Source organism: Cervus elaphus, chromosome 19, assembly GCF_910594005.1.
Source record: "Cervus elaphus chromosome 19, mCerEla1.1, whole genome shotgun sequence".
NCBI classification, from domain to species: Eukaryota; Metazoa; Chordata; class Mammalia; order Artiodactyla; family Cervidae; genus Cervus; species Cervus elaphus.
The window spans coordinates 2,851,799-2,864,388 of NC_057833.1; the positions used below are offsets into that span (position 1 = coordinate 2,851,799).

General features: G+C 39.8%; 1 protein-coding gene across 2 annotated transcripts in view; it reads left to right on the forward strand.

Annotated features, from left to right (window-relative positions):
• The first annotated feature begins 2,920 nt into the window (after positions 1-2,920).
• CPB1 (carboxypeptidase B1) overlaps positions 2,921-12,590 on the forward strand; it is a 34,571-nt gene continuing 24,901 nt past the window's right edge. For both annotated transcript variants that reach the window (XM_043874818.1, XM_043874819.1), the window contains exons 1-3: positions 2,921-3,692; positions 3,798-3,873; positions 11,180-11,304. In XM_043874818.1, the coding sequence (XP_043730753.1) occupies positions 3,622-3,692; positions 3,798-3,873; positions 11,180-11,304 (272 nt within the window). In that variant the 5' untranslated portion in view covers positions 2,921-3,621. The remainder of the gene's footprint in view (positions 3,693-3,797; positions 3,874-11,179; positions 11,305-12,590) is intronic.

Consider the following 12,590-nt stretch of genomic DNA (forward strand, 5'->3'; position numbering starts at 1 on the left):
GATCTGGTGACAAACACAAGTGACGACTGCTCAAGATCCATCCTGGGAAGGCAGCAGCAGCAGCAGTAATAGTTTTATAAACATTTTAATTGGGGCTTATTCCAAGGTTCTGGAGGTGATCAAATGACTTAGCACATTCCATCATCCTGACCACAGAACTGCTTCAAGGATAGAGATGTACCAAGTCAGGCCACTGAGGTTCATTCTGAAGATCTATTAGATTTGGGGGGAAGAAGAAATTATCTTGCCATCAGGACTGCCAATTCAGTAAGATGCTAACCTGAATCTATTTGAGGCATGGTCTTCCCTAGTGGCTCAGTCAGTAAAGAGTCTATCTGCAATGCAGAAGACCCAGGTTCAATCCCTGGGTCAGGAAGATCCCCTGGGGAAGGAAATGGCAACCAACTCCAGTTGGTTGCCTGGAGAATTTCATGGACAGAGGAGCCTGGGGGGCTATAGTCCATAGGGTCTCAAGAGCTGGATGTGACTGAAGCAACGCATACGTGCAGACTCCCTTCTTGCAGCCACTGGTGGAATTTACACAACAGTTAATATTCCCTGTTGTAATTGTAGTGTTTTCTCAGTGTAACAGTCAATACTGACATTTAAGAAAGCTGCCTGACTTTCTAAAACAGACACTGAGAGTTTATGGAATTTCTTTAGCTGGTTAGGCCTGGTACCCTAGGGAGGCATGGCTGAGGTCAATACTACAGGCTGGTTTCATGATACTACTGGGAGTCCCATTGAAATTAACCCTAATTAAATGTCACATTAGGCAAAATGAATGGATTTTATCCCAGCCTCTGTCAATCAGATTAGTAAGAATGACCAATAGAGTAGCAAACTCATGGAAAAATCCAGCAGAAGTCAAGAGTGTATAGAAAGAGGTAGGAATTGTTGAGAGACAAGTCTTCATGGATCCCTCTTTTTCTGCATGTCCTGGAACAGCTTTTATTTTGGACTATCTTTTCAAAGACGTTTATATAGCAAACAGCTTGAGAGACAGAATGACATCTCCCTCTAGGGCAAATGAGAGTTCTGCTCGCAATTCAAGATATTAATGCTAATGTGTCCTCTGGGGCAAAAGCTAGGCAGATTTGCCAGTGGTTCCCTCATAAGATTGAGTTTCCTAAATTTGGTATACCTCAGTTGTGACCCAGACCTGTGTACCCAGCAGCCACCGGGACTCATAGAACTGCAGAGTGAAAGAAATGAAGCGAAAATAAAGCTCCTGCTTCCTGCTCTGCTTGCATAATAAGGTCCTTTGATTCTGATCAAGGAGTTTATCTTCCACCAGCATCTATGGAACTGCGGCTGGATAAGCTTTTATCTTGTAGGTAGGATAAGATCTCAGACCCTTCACACTTTCTGACACAGACCAAGATTAATAAACAGAGGTAACATGCTTGTAAGTTGAAGGACTCAAAATTATATCAGCTCTTCCAAAATTCATCTATAGATCAATGCAATATGAAGCAAAATTCCACAAGATTTTTCATAGAAATTGAGAAGTTGACACTGATAGCCAAAGCAATCTTGAAAAAGAACTAACTTGGAGGATTTGTACACTATCTGATCTTAAGACTTACTATAATGTATAGTAATTAAAGACACTGTGATGGTTGTATGAAATTAGAGAAATACATCAGTCGAACACAATATGATGTCCAGAAATTACCACGCACATATATGGCCAAATGAATTTGACAGACACCAACTGTAATTCAATGGGGAAAGAAAAGCCTTCTCAACAAACAGTACTGTATCTATTGGTTATCATATTTTTTAAAAATGTGTTGATCCACACTTTACATCATGCATAATGACCTAAACTACAAAACTCCTATAAGAAAACACAGGCAAATGTTTGAGGTCTTGGGATAGCCAGAGATTTCTTGGGAAAATGTAAAACACACAAATTATATAAAAAAATAATAATAATAAAAAGGCAAACAGCCCATTTCTTTTAAAAGGCAAAAGATTTCAATAGATACTTCACAAAGAGGATTTATAAATGGCTAAAAGAATTCATGACAAGATGTTTAACTTCATCAGCATCAAGGAAATACAAAGTAAAACCACAGTTAGATACCACTGTGCACTCACTAAAATTACCAAAATTAAAGACTAATACTACCAAAACATTGGAGAGAATGCAGAGTAACTGGATACTGGTAGAAGCTTAAAATGATGCAACCACTGAGGAAAAATGTTTGTCAGAATCTTAGAGTGTGAAACCCTCACCTACATTATTATTTAGCAATTCCGTTCTTAAATTAGGGGCTTTAAACAGTGGCAAAGTAGCCACCTGCCAATGCAGGGGATGTAAGAGACATGGGTTCCATCCCTGGGTCAGGAAGATCCCCTAGAGGAGGGCTTGGCAACCCACTCCAGGATTCTTGCCTGGAGAACCCCATGGACAGAGGAGCTTGTCCAGGGGGTCGCAAAAGAGTCAGACACGAGGGAAGTGACTTTACACACAGCACATTCTTCAACAGCTATGTAACCCACCCCCTGCAAAATGAAAACACATGCCTACAGAAAGACTTGCATACAAGGTTTATTGCAGATTAATTCATAATAATACAAAATTGGAAACAATACAAACATCCACCAGCAGGAAAATAAACTGCAGTGTACAATAAAATATAACTTGCTAATAAAAAGGAAAAAACAATAATAAAAACAAAACACTAATCAGTTTCAAAAACATGATCACAAATGAAAGAAAGCAGACACAAAGAAATATATACCGTATGATCTCATTTATATCAAGCTTTAGTATAGACAAAATTAATACACAAAGCTAGAAATAGGAATAGTGGTAGCCTGAGGGGAGTACAGAAATAGATTGAAAACATGCTCAAAGGAACTTCTTAGGGTGATGAAAATGTTCTATACCTTGACTAGGATACCAGGATGTTTATTACATGGGCATATATATTTGTCAAAACTCACCAAACTTTATACTTAAATCAATAGAATTTGTTGTGTGTACTTCTCAAATCAAAAAAAAAAAAAAATTAAAGGCTACAAAATAGATTTTATTTAAAACTTCTTTGGACTTCCCTAGTGGTTCAGTAGTAAAAAAAAAAAAAAGAGAGAGAAAAAAAAGTCCAATGCATGGGATTCATTCTGCTCATGAAGGGCATGGGCTGGATCCCTGGTCCAGGAAGATCCCACGAGCTTCGGGGCAGCTAGCCTGTGCGCCACAACTGAAGCCAGAGCGCCTAGAGCCCGTGCCCCAGGCAAGAGAGCAGCCCCCCTCGCCGCAGCTAGAGAAAGCCTGCACGCAGCAACAAAGACCCAAGGTACTCAGAAACAATAAAATAAAAATAGTACTTTATGAAAAACGAAAAAAAAAAAAAATGTAAAAACTCCTTTTCCTCCGGATATCCAAGGTCTGACATCCAAATTAGATAGGCTGAACTTCATATTATTTGCTTTGTTTCCACAGGTGTTGGGAGAGATAGACTTCTAGACTTTACACAGCCACCAAGGCAACAGTGCTAAGAAAACCATTAATCAAGATCTCACAATGCCTATTTGCAATCAGAACACAGTGAACACCCCGGGTTATAAAAGCAGGTGAAACCTACCTAAAAGACCTAGTCAGGCACAATGTTGGCGTTCTTGATTCTCGTGACTGTGACCCTAGCATCTGCTCACCATTCTGGTGAGCACTTTGAAGGGTAAGTAGCCTACGGCTTAAATTAGCAAGTCCTTCCTTGTTAGCCAAAAATTTGAACACATTACCCCATTTTACATGTTCTCTTCTTCTCTATCTCATTGTTCAGTGACAAGGTGTTCCGGGTCCATGTTGAAGATGAAAATCACATCAGCTTACTCCATGAGCTGGCCAGCACCAAGCAGGTAAATGCCAATCTATGCTTATAGGCTTCCTATAACAATATTTTTAAAATCTTAGGTTATTTTCTAAAACCTTAAGATTGCACTGTGATTCCATCAAGGGAAAAATGACATGAAATATTAACTACAGCACTTTTGTAGCAAGAAATAAAAACTTGAAAAACATTTAGTGCCACCAGGCCACCCTTGTCTGCCTAAATTCGATTGCCATAAGCCCTACAGTATCATAAATCTAGGGTAACTTTTTACAGAGCTGCCTGAGCAGGACAACTGATGAGTCAAAATTGTTGCAAAGGTCAAAGAACATCTAATGTATAGCAACTTCCCTTCTAAGTCAAAAGAGAAAAATGATCAACTTGGATATTACAGAAAAACTGGGCTTTGGTCCAACTTGAAATTCATTTCCACATCCCATGTATCATCTGTTCTCTTTGATTTTCTTTCATTTCAAATCAAACAGCTTGAGTTTTCATGAACTTGATTCAGGCATTCTTAATGATAGGACTTGAAGGGGGTAAAAATGATAAAAAGTCATGAGTGATTTTCATACTTTTATTTTACTATTAAGAAACCAAAATCTCTAGGCTACTTTACTTTTTTAATGCAATTATGGGGATTAAATTATGGGATTTAATTATGGGATTAAAATTCCAATTATGGGATTAAAACTGACATTTTAAATTATATATATATATATGTATATAAGTATGTGTATATGTGTGTGTGTGTGTGTGTGTATTAGTGGCAGGGAGCTATTGTAGACCACAAATAGTTTACTTGATCCAATGCTGTCTTTTCATTAATATAAAAACCAAAACATTCTACTAGTTCCTAAGTATCTATCTATCCATCCATTATCTTTCTATAGTTATCTTTTTAGCTTTTAAGATGTGGAGGGAAACAAAAAAGGTAGAGAGTGTCATAAACTGAAACAGATTCAGAGGGCTAGATCAGAAAGAGAATTTAAAGTCACCTATTGCAGGCTTCCACTCAAATTTGAACTTCTTCAGGGGAAATAGCATCTCTGGTTGCTAGCCCTAATAAAACCTGTTTGAGTACTTCCAAGGATAGTAGGAATACTTCTTTTTCAAAGTAGCATGTGCCTTACAAACCATTCAAACCATTACACTGAGCTGAAAACTACCTTAACCTTGACCCCTTGGACCCAGCTGAGTCAAACACTGTCTCACTTCTGAGATTCATCAATACTCTTGGCACGGGTTTACAGACTCTTGGTCATTGTGGTCACTTCTGGACATAGCTCAATCTTTGTGTCTATATTTCTTTTTTTTAATGTAGCTCTCAGAATTGACAATGGACCTCCAGGTATACTCTGATTAATACACAGTGTAGGGCCACCGTCAGCAGACACTTACTAATGGGGTGTAAGATTCTTTTCACAGGTTGAACAGTTAGAAGGCTCTTAGCTTATAGTAAACCTAATGCCCATCAAAGCTATCAGGGTATTTTTTTCTCACATGAATCACCCTCTCACATGAAGTAAGGTATTCTTCCTTCTATACTTGCCTAACTGATGTTTTAACCTAAATGCAGGATTTTATTATATATTTAGTCGGTTAAAAGTTATTTTTATTGGATACTGAGACAGTTTTAAAAATGAATTCACTCAGGGAAATAATTTGCTCTAACTTCATATCACCAGCAAGCTTGATAAACTTGTCTTCTTGACTTTTACATTTGTCACAGATCGAGTAAAAATATCAAGTAAGTAAAGGGGCAGTACAGAATTAGAGGCATCTTCCAGGATTCCTTCTTTTAATATCTATTTATCAAGAGTTTCCAGTATGCCAAATGCAGTGTTAAGTAGGCACTGAAAGTGATTGATAAATCAGGGCATCTCAGATGAGTTTTCTCTCCTATTCATGTTACTGTCGTGTTACCTACAGCTAACACTGTGCTTTCCAGCTTATAAAGAAGAATGTAAATGTAGAGACGTGGTCAGACATGTTGCTAAGATCCAGATTCAGCACTCTGGCAGGCTCGTGTTTTCTTTCAATCATCACATGAAGTTAATTGGGCTTGACTCACTCTTTCTGTACACTGTGCTGGCTCCCAAGGATCACGGCTCCCTTTTCTGAGCATTCACAACCCATCTGCTTCCAGTTAACTTTGCCAGTATCCATGCCGGGTCCTGGGAGATCCTGCTTCTGAGATTCACCTGTCTTCTTATTTATGAAATCTAAGACATGCCCCCTCCACTTTTCAGCAATCCCGTCAAGCTCCGATTCCTCTAAGATTGCTGAGAAAAAGTTCTGCAGTCACATCCTCTGCCTTTTTAGTTACCTAAAATTCAGCATTTTCTAGTAATCAAGAGCAGAGAATCTGGACTCAGATTTCCTGGGTTCAGTTCCTGGCTCTGCCACTTGCTAGCTGGACCTTGGATGCCTCTCTGGGTCTCAATCTGTCAAATAAGGAGAATAAGAGCATCTACCTTACAGAATTTTGTGAGATTTAAAAGAACTAATGTAAGTAAAGCACTTGGAAAGAATTTACATAGTAAAAACTATGTGTTTGTTATTATGACCACCATGAGATCCAGGATTCTGAACACAACTTACATGACCAGTATAATCCCTCCTCTCCTTATCTATTGCTGCTAAGCTGCTGCTAAGTCACTTCAGTCGTGTCTGACTCTGTGCGACCCCCGAGATGGCAGCCCACCAGGCTTCCCCATCCCCGGGCTTCTCCAGGCAAGAACACTAGAGTGGGTTGCCATTTCCTTCTCCAATGCATGAAAGTGAAAAGTGAAAGTGAAGTTGCTCAGTCATGTCTGACTCTTAGCAATCCCATGGACTGTAGCCTACCAGGCTCCTCCGTCCATGGGATTTTCCAGGTAAGAGTACTGGAGTGACGTGCCATTGCCTTCTCCATCCTTATCTCTGGGCCTCAAAATTCTCTTTCCAAAGAAGGCATTTCTACTAAAATCTTAATGTGAAAAATTATTTACTTAGGGTAATTTCATCTCTGTAGAAGTAGGAAAAAATAAGAGATAGTGTAACTCCTTAGAAAAGACAAAAGCCACACAAGAGTTAAGTAAGGTTACTTCATCTGTTCAGCTGCAAACATTATGCTTTTGCTCCAAGCCATGAGACAGCATGTTTCTTCTTTATTCATTCTATTTCCAATGTGATTGAAAAAGAGGTTTTACTCTTCTTAGTAATCTTGCAAGTATAGCATATTCTGGACTGTAGCCTTCCTGATAAGATCATCACAAGGGCATCTAGTCTTTGTATTCATCCTTGGCCATGCGCCCTTCCTCCCAGCTTTTGAACATGGCCTTTTAAAAGCTGAATGTATTGAAGAGACCTGTGACCACACTGGACTTTAGCAACATCCCTCTTTTCATATTTAATTGTATAATAAAGGTTTTCTTTCACCTTCTTGTTTCTTTATTAGAGGCATTCACCACAAAAGCTATCCTCTTCTCTCTATACTTTCCTGAACTATTTCTCTAGCTTCAGGTACACGACCAAAGTAAGATGGTTACAGCCTTCTAATGTTCCATCACTAAGTTCCTCCCCGCTGTCTGGACCTAGACCCAGAGTAGAAGTTATCACCTCTTCCAACAAGAAAGGAAAATTCCATCGAGATAAATGAAGAGTTAATCCTATGCTGAATTCACAGTCAAACACAATGCGAAGAAACAAATACGTGTAAATATGTGAAGAATAGAAATTCTCCAACATAATTATTAATTTGTTTACATGTTCTTCTTATTCCCAAAAGAATTTAAGGTGAATACACTACTTTATCTTGCTTTTGCACTGGTTTTGTATCACATTTTAGGATGGACTCTTTGCTTATTAGCCAGATGGATGGTTTAGTTGGCATTCTCACAGTGCTATCACGTAAAGTTACTCTTTTATCTTCCAACAAACATTCTTTATGGTTCTTTGTTACTCAGACACGTGGATTTATAAATTTATAACCTCAGTCTGTTTATCTGTGTGTGTGTATGTACCCAGTTGCTCAGCCATGTCTGACTGTTTGTGGCCCCACAGACTGTAGCCCAGCAGACCACTATGTCCACGGAATTTTTCAGGCAAGAGTACTGGAATGGTTTGCCATTTCCCACTCCAGGGGATCTTCCCGACCCAGGGATCGAACCTGCATCTTTTGTGTCTCTTACACTGGCAGGTGGATTCTTTACCACTAGTGGCAACTCCTTAACTTACAATTCAATTCCCCACAGCTCAGATCATATATTTTCCTCTGCTTCCATATTTTAAACATAGATCTCACTCACAAAGTGTTGGTAAATATTGAAATTTATCTTTATCTCTTTGTGCTAATGTTTTAAGTTTATTATTTGTAACCATACTTAATGCATTATAAACATCTTTGGGGCTGTGATCTTCCTGATTTTTGGCTCCATGTCCCTTAAGAAGCACTGGTTACCAAGCCCAGGTTAGTAAGTCTCCATCATATTTGTAGGACTCCATAGTATTGGATGTCAGGATGTTTGCTGACCAATTTTCTCCTTGTCAAACTGAAGGTTTTAAGGGACCTCAGGTTAGGTCAGCAAGTCCTTTGTCAAACATGTTTATGAGATTTCTCTATCTCATTTGTAAAATAAATATTTTTTATATATGTATGTGTGCATATATATATATACACACACTAATACTTGGCAGAGCCAAGACAGATGGACAAGAGGTTAAAAGATTAGGGAAGGCAACTTTCAGTTTAATATCAAAAAGAAAACCACCTATAAGGCAATTAGGCTGTTCTGAAGCAGTACTAGATATATCCAAGATTGTATTAGAACCATCACCAAGGACGTTGTGTTACTCTAGGTAGAAAGCTAACATCTTAACATAGGTGCTCCCAGAGCAGATCCTCAGACAAAGATTCAATGGCAGATTTCACTTGGAAAGCAGGGGAGCCTGGGTAGAGAAGTGAGGACTGAGGCAGAGAAGGGCAGGCAGCCAACAGAAGGGACACGGCGAAGTCAGCCCGCATAGAGGACGACTAGAGCTCCATCCTCCAGAGAAACTCTAGGAAGGGGTGCAAACTGCACACTTCAAAATGGCCCCACCTGAGAAGGGAGAGGATGGGAATATTTAGACACCTGCTTTCTATGGCCATTGATTAAGCACTTCTCTGGAAAGTGCTTCTTTGGCAGCTCCTGCCTGCTGTGAGCCGTGAGGCCTTTTGCAGCTCTGGGAGAACTTTCAAGCACAGATATGCAGATCTTGGCAGGGAGGAGTCTCCTGAGGAACACTAGAGGGTCCCAGTGTTGTGTGGGTAGGGCCCTGTCTTAACTGCCTACATATGCTTGGAGAACTTTATGTCCTTTACCGATTCTAAACCTCTGTGTCTGTAATCAAGATACACCTCCCTCTCCCATCCCACCATGGGATGACAGACATTTATGAAGGACACACATTCACAGTTACCCTTTTGGTGGTGCTGTTTTTTATTTGGGCTGTGTTGGGGCCTCATCGCTGCACGGGCTTCCTCTAGCTGCGGTAAGTGGGGGCTCCTCCCTAGTTGCAGCGCACGAGTGTCTTATTGCAGTGACTTCTCTTGTTGAAAAGCACAGTTCTAGGGCACATGTGCTTCAGTGAGTGTGGCTCGTGAGCTCAGCAGATGTGGTGCATGAGCTTAGTTGCCCTGCAGCATGGGGGGCCTTTGAGGATCAGGGATCAGACCCCATGTCTCCTGAATTGGCAGGCGGACTCTCATTCTCCACTGAGCCACCAGAGAAGCCCCAGAGTCAACTTTTAAGAACTTCTGCTATAATGTGCTTGTCTTCATGGCCCTTCTTTCCACAATGCTGGCTAGCTAGAATTCATCACCAGCTCTTGCTTTCTCTATCTTTATCATGATAAGCTTTTATCCTTCCTTCACTATCTCTCAACCTCTCATCTTTATCTTCTCATCACATTCTGTAGCCAATCCTTATCAAATTATCAATACTCTCTCCTTTCAGCAACTTAATGACAACCACACTCACTCTCTCTCTTCTGAAATCCCTCCTGTGTAATCCTAATGTCCCACCTCCCCCTGTGCTGACATTCCCTATGACCCTGACTCATGATTCAGCATCCTCTAGACATCTGCAGTAGCTGGAAAATCACCAGGACAGGAGATAGGCAACTGGGTTCTCCACAGGCATATCTAAAATTGAGTCATCTTAATATTTTACATCATCAGTTTCTATTTAACAACCTCTGTGTCTGCCCAAACTCCCACGTTCCAAAGCAACAATCCTAAATATCACCACCTGCCACATCTCTAGCCTGAGATTAGCTCATAAATATCTGAACAGGTACTGGGGAAGACAAAGAGCAAAAATGATCCAATGTCACGGTCACCTTAGGCTTCTAGGCCTTTATTCAGCTCAAGGAAAGAACAGAAAATCAGAGACCTGCTAGAGGCAGGATGTCCTTGGTTAATATTTTCCCAAGGAAAAAAAGGAGATTTGAAACCACATACCCACAAAGAAAAACATCAGAATTGTCAAATATGTCATCCTACTTTTGTGCATAATAGCCTCTAAAATCTCCCCATGTTTGATTTGCTCGAGTGTGTCCCGAGTCTCAGGTGCAGAGCCGAGCATGTAGTTGTTTTTATTGTCGTTTTTCAGTCACTCAGTCGTGTCTGACTCCTTGCGACCCCACGGACAGCAGCAGGTCAGACTTTCCTGTCCTTCACTACTTCCCAGAGTTTGCCCAAACTCATGTCCACTGAGTCGATGATGCCATCCAACCGTCTCATCCTCTGTCGTCCCCTTCTCTTCCTGCCCTCAATCTTTCCCAACATCAGGGTCTTTTCCAATGAGTCAGTTCCTCACATCAGGTGACCAAAGTATTACAGTTTCAAGAGAAACTCATAAAATGAGCTCATTAAAAAGTAAAAGGGAAAGCTCCACTTCTCTCTATTAAATTTTGGGCTCCAGGTAATTCAGCGTCATTCATTTATCACATATATCCATTACCACAAACACTGCTATCACCAATAAGCAACTGTTGTAGAAAGTCAATAAACAGAAGAGAGCAGTTATAGAATACTGCAATTAACTACCATTATGGGAGATAATCATATGCTCTTCATACTTGTTGATAATTAATGCTATGTATGTATGTATGTGTGTGTAAACACTTTTATTGACATCCAACTGCTTGGTCCCAACTTTTGTCCACTCAAAAATAAAGGAGATATTTATAAGAGATTTCATGGATAATTTGATTCATAATAATTCACTGGGGTAGTGTGCTCACTAGTGATGATTCATCCATTGAATTATTGGTGTCCAATACAATATGTCTTATTCCTTATTCAGATGGATTTCTGGAAACCAGATTCGGTCACACAAATCAAACCTCACAGTACAGTTGACTTCCGTATTAAAGCAGAAGATACTGTCGCTGTGGAAGACTTTCTGGGGCAGAACAGACTACGATATGAGTAAGCTTATGTTTTATGGTTATGAAAATTCTCTGTCATGCATGCTCTCAGCCCGGGAAGATAACAATAAGATCAAGACAATGGCCTCCTCAGGGCTCCACAAAGGTCACGGCAGAGCTGGCCCTGAATTTCAAGTCTTATGACGTTAGGCCTGAGAGAATTTGTGTTGAGTTATTGCTCTAATAAAAACAGGCTTAGCTCTAGAATCCCAAATTTTTAGCCAGATATTTGACCTGCTCCTAGTTTACAATGTTCTCCTAAGTGAATGCAGTTGTTCATCTGTTGATCCAACAAATAGATAGTGAGTACCAACCTATCACATGATAAATGCTGGGGGAAAAGATAGGACCCACCCCCTTCAGAGGAAAATGAACAAAGGATTGCAATACCTTTAATAGGTCTCAAGAAGAGTGAAGAGCTAGAGATGCATGGGAATAGATTAAGTTGAAGGATCACAGGGGGCCATTCTAGGAAAGGAGCCTTCAGCTGAGAATTAAAAGACTGATGAGTTAGCCAGACAAGACAAGGAGAAAAACAACACTCTAGGAAAACAGACTTGATGTTTAGACTTAGAACTTCCCTCCATCTTCATCTGAGGGAAGGTAGAAATAACTAAACTAAATGACTAAAGTAGAAAAATTCAACTTTAGTCTAAAGCAGTTTTTCCTCCAAAGAGTGGGTCAGCAAGGAGCAAAGAGACCGTCTCCAGCTCCAGTCCTGAACCACCAAATATTTACTCAACAATCTCCAACCACAAGCACAAGTCTTCATGACATTTTGATAAACTGACCTACATAATTTTAACAGAAATTTTCTATTATTTTTTACATCTTAAAAATATAGACTAGTATTTATGCCAGTAAAGATATCAAAATTATCACCTATAAAATCTTCACCTTCATCAGGGGAAGTGGTGAAGCATAATGTAACAAGCAAGGGCTTTGGGGAAAAAAAGACACAAGACTGGAATCCTGAGTCTGCAACTTCCTGGCTGTGTGACATTGGATAATTTGCTTAACCTTCCTGAACTTCAGTTTCTTTGTCTTTAAAAGGAAAGGATCCTTAGAATCGTATTTTCATGAAGTGAAGATAAATATAATACCGCTTTCAAAGGGCTGTTGTGAAGATGAAACCAAACAATATATAAATAAATTGCAACTGACATTGTTATCGCTGTGAATGCTGTCATTTTACTTTTTGTACTACTGATAAAGAGGGAGATTATACATTTTTTAAAGGTCAACAGAAACTGTTTAACCCCATTATCATACTTAGCTATCTGCTTA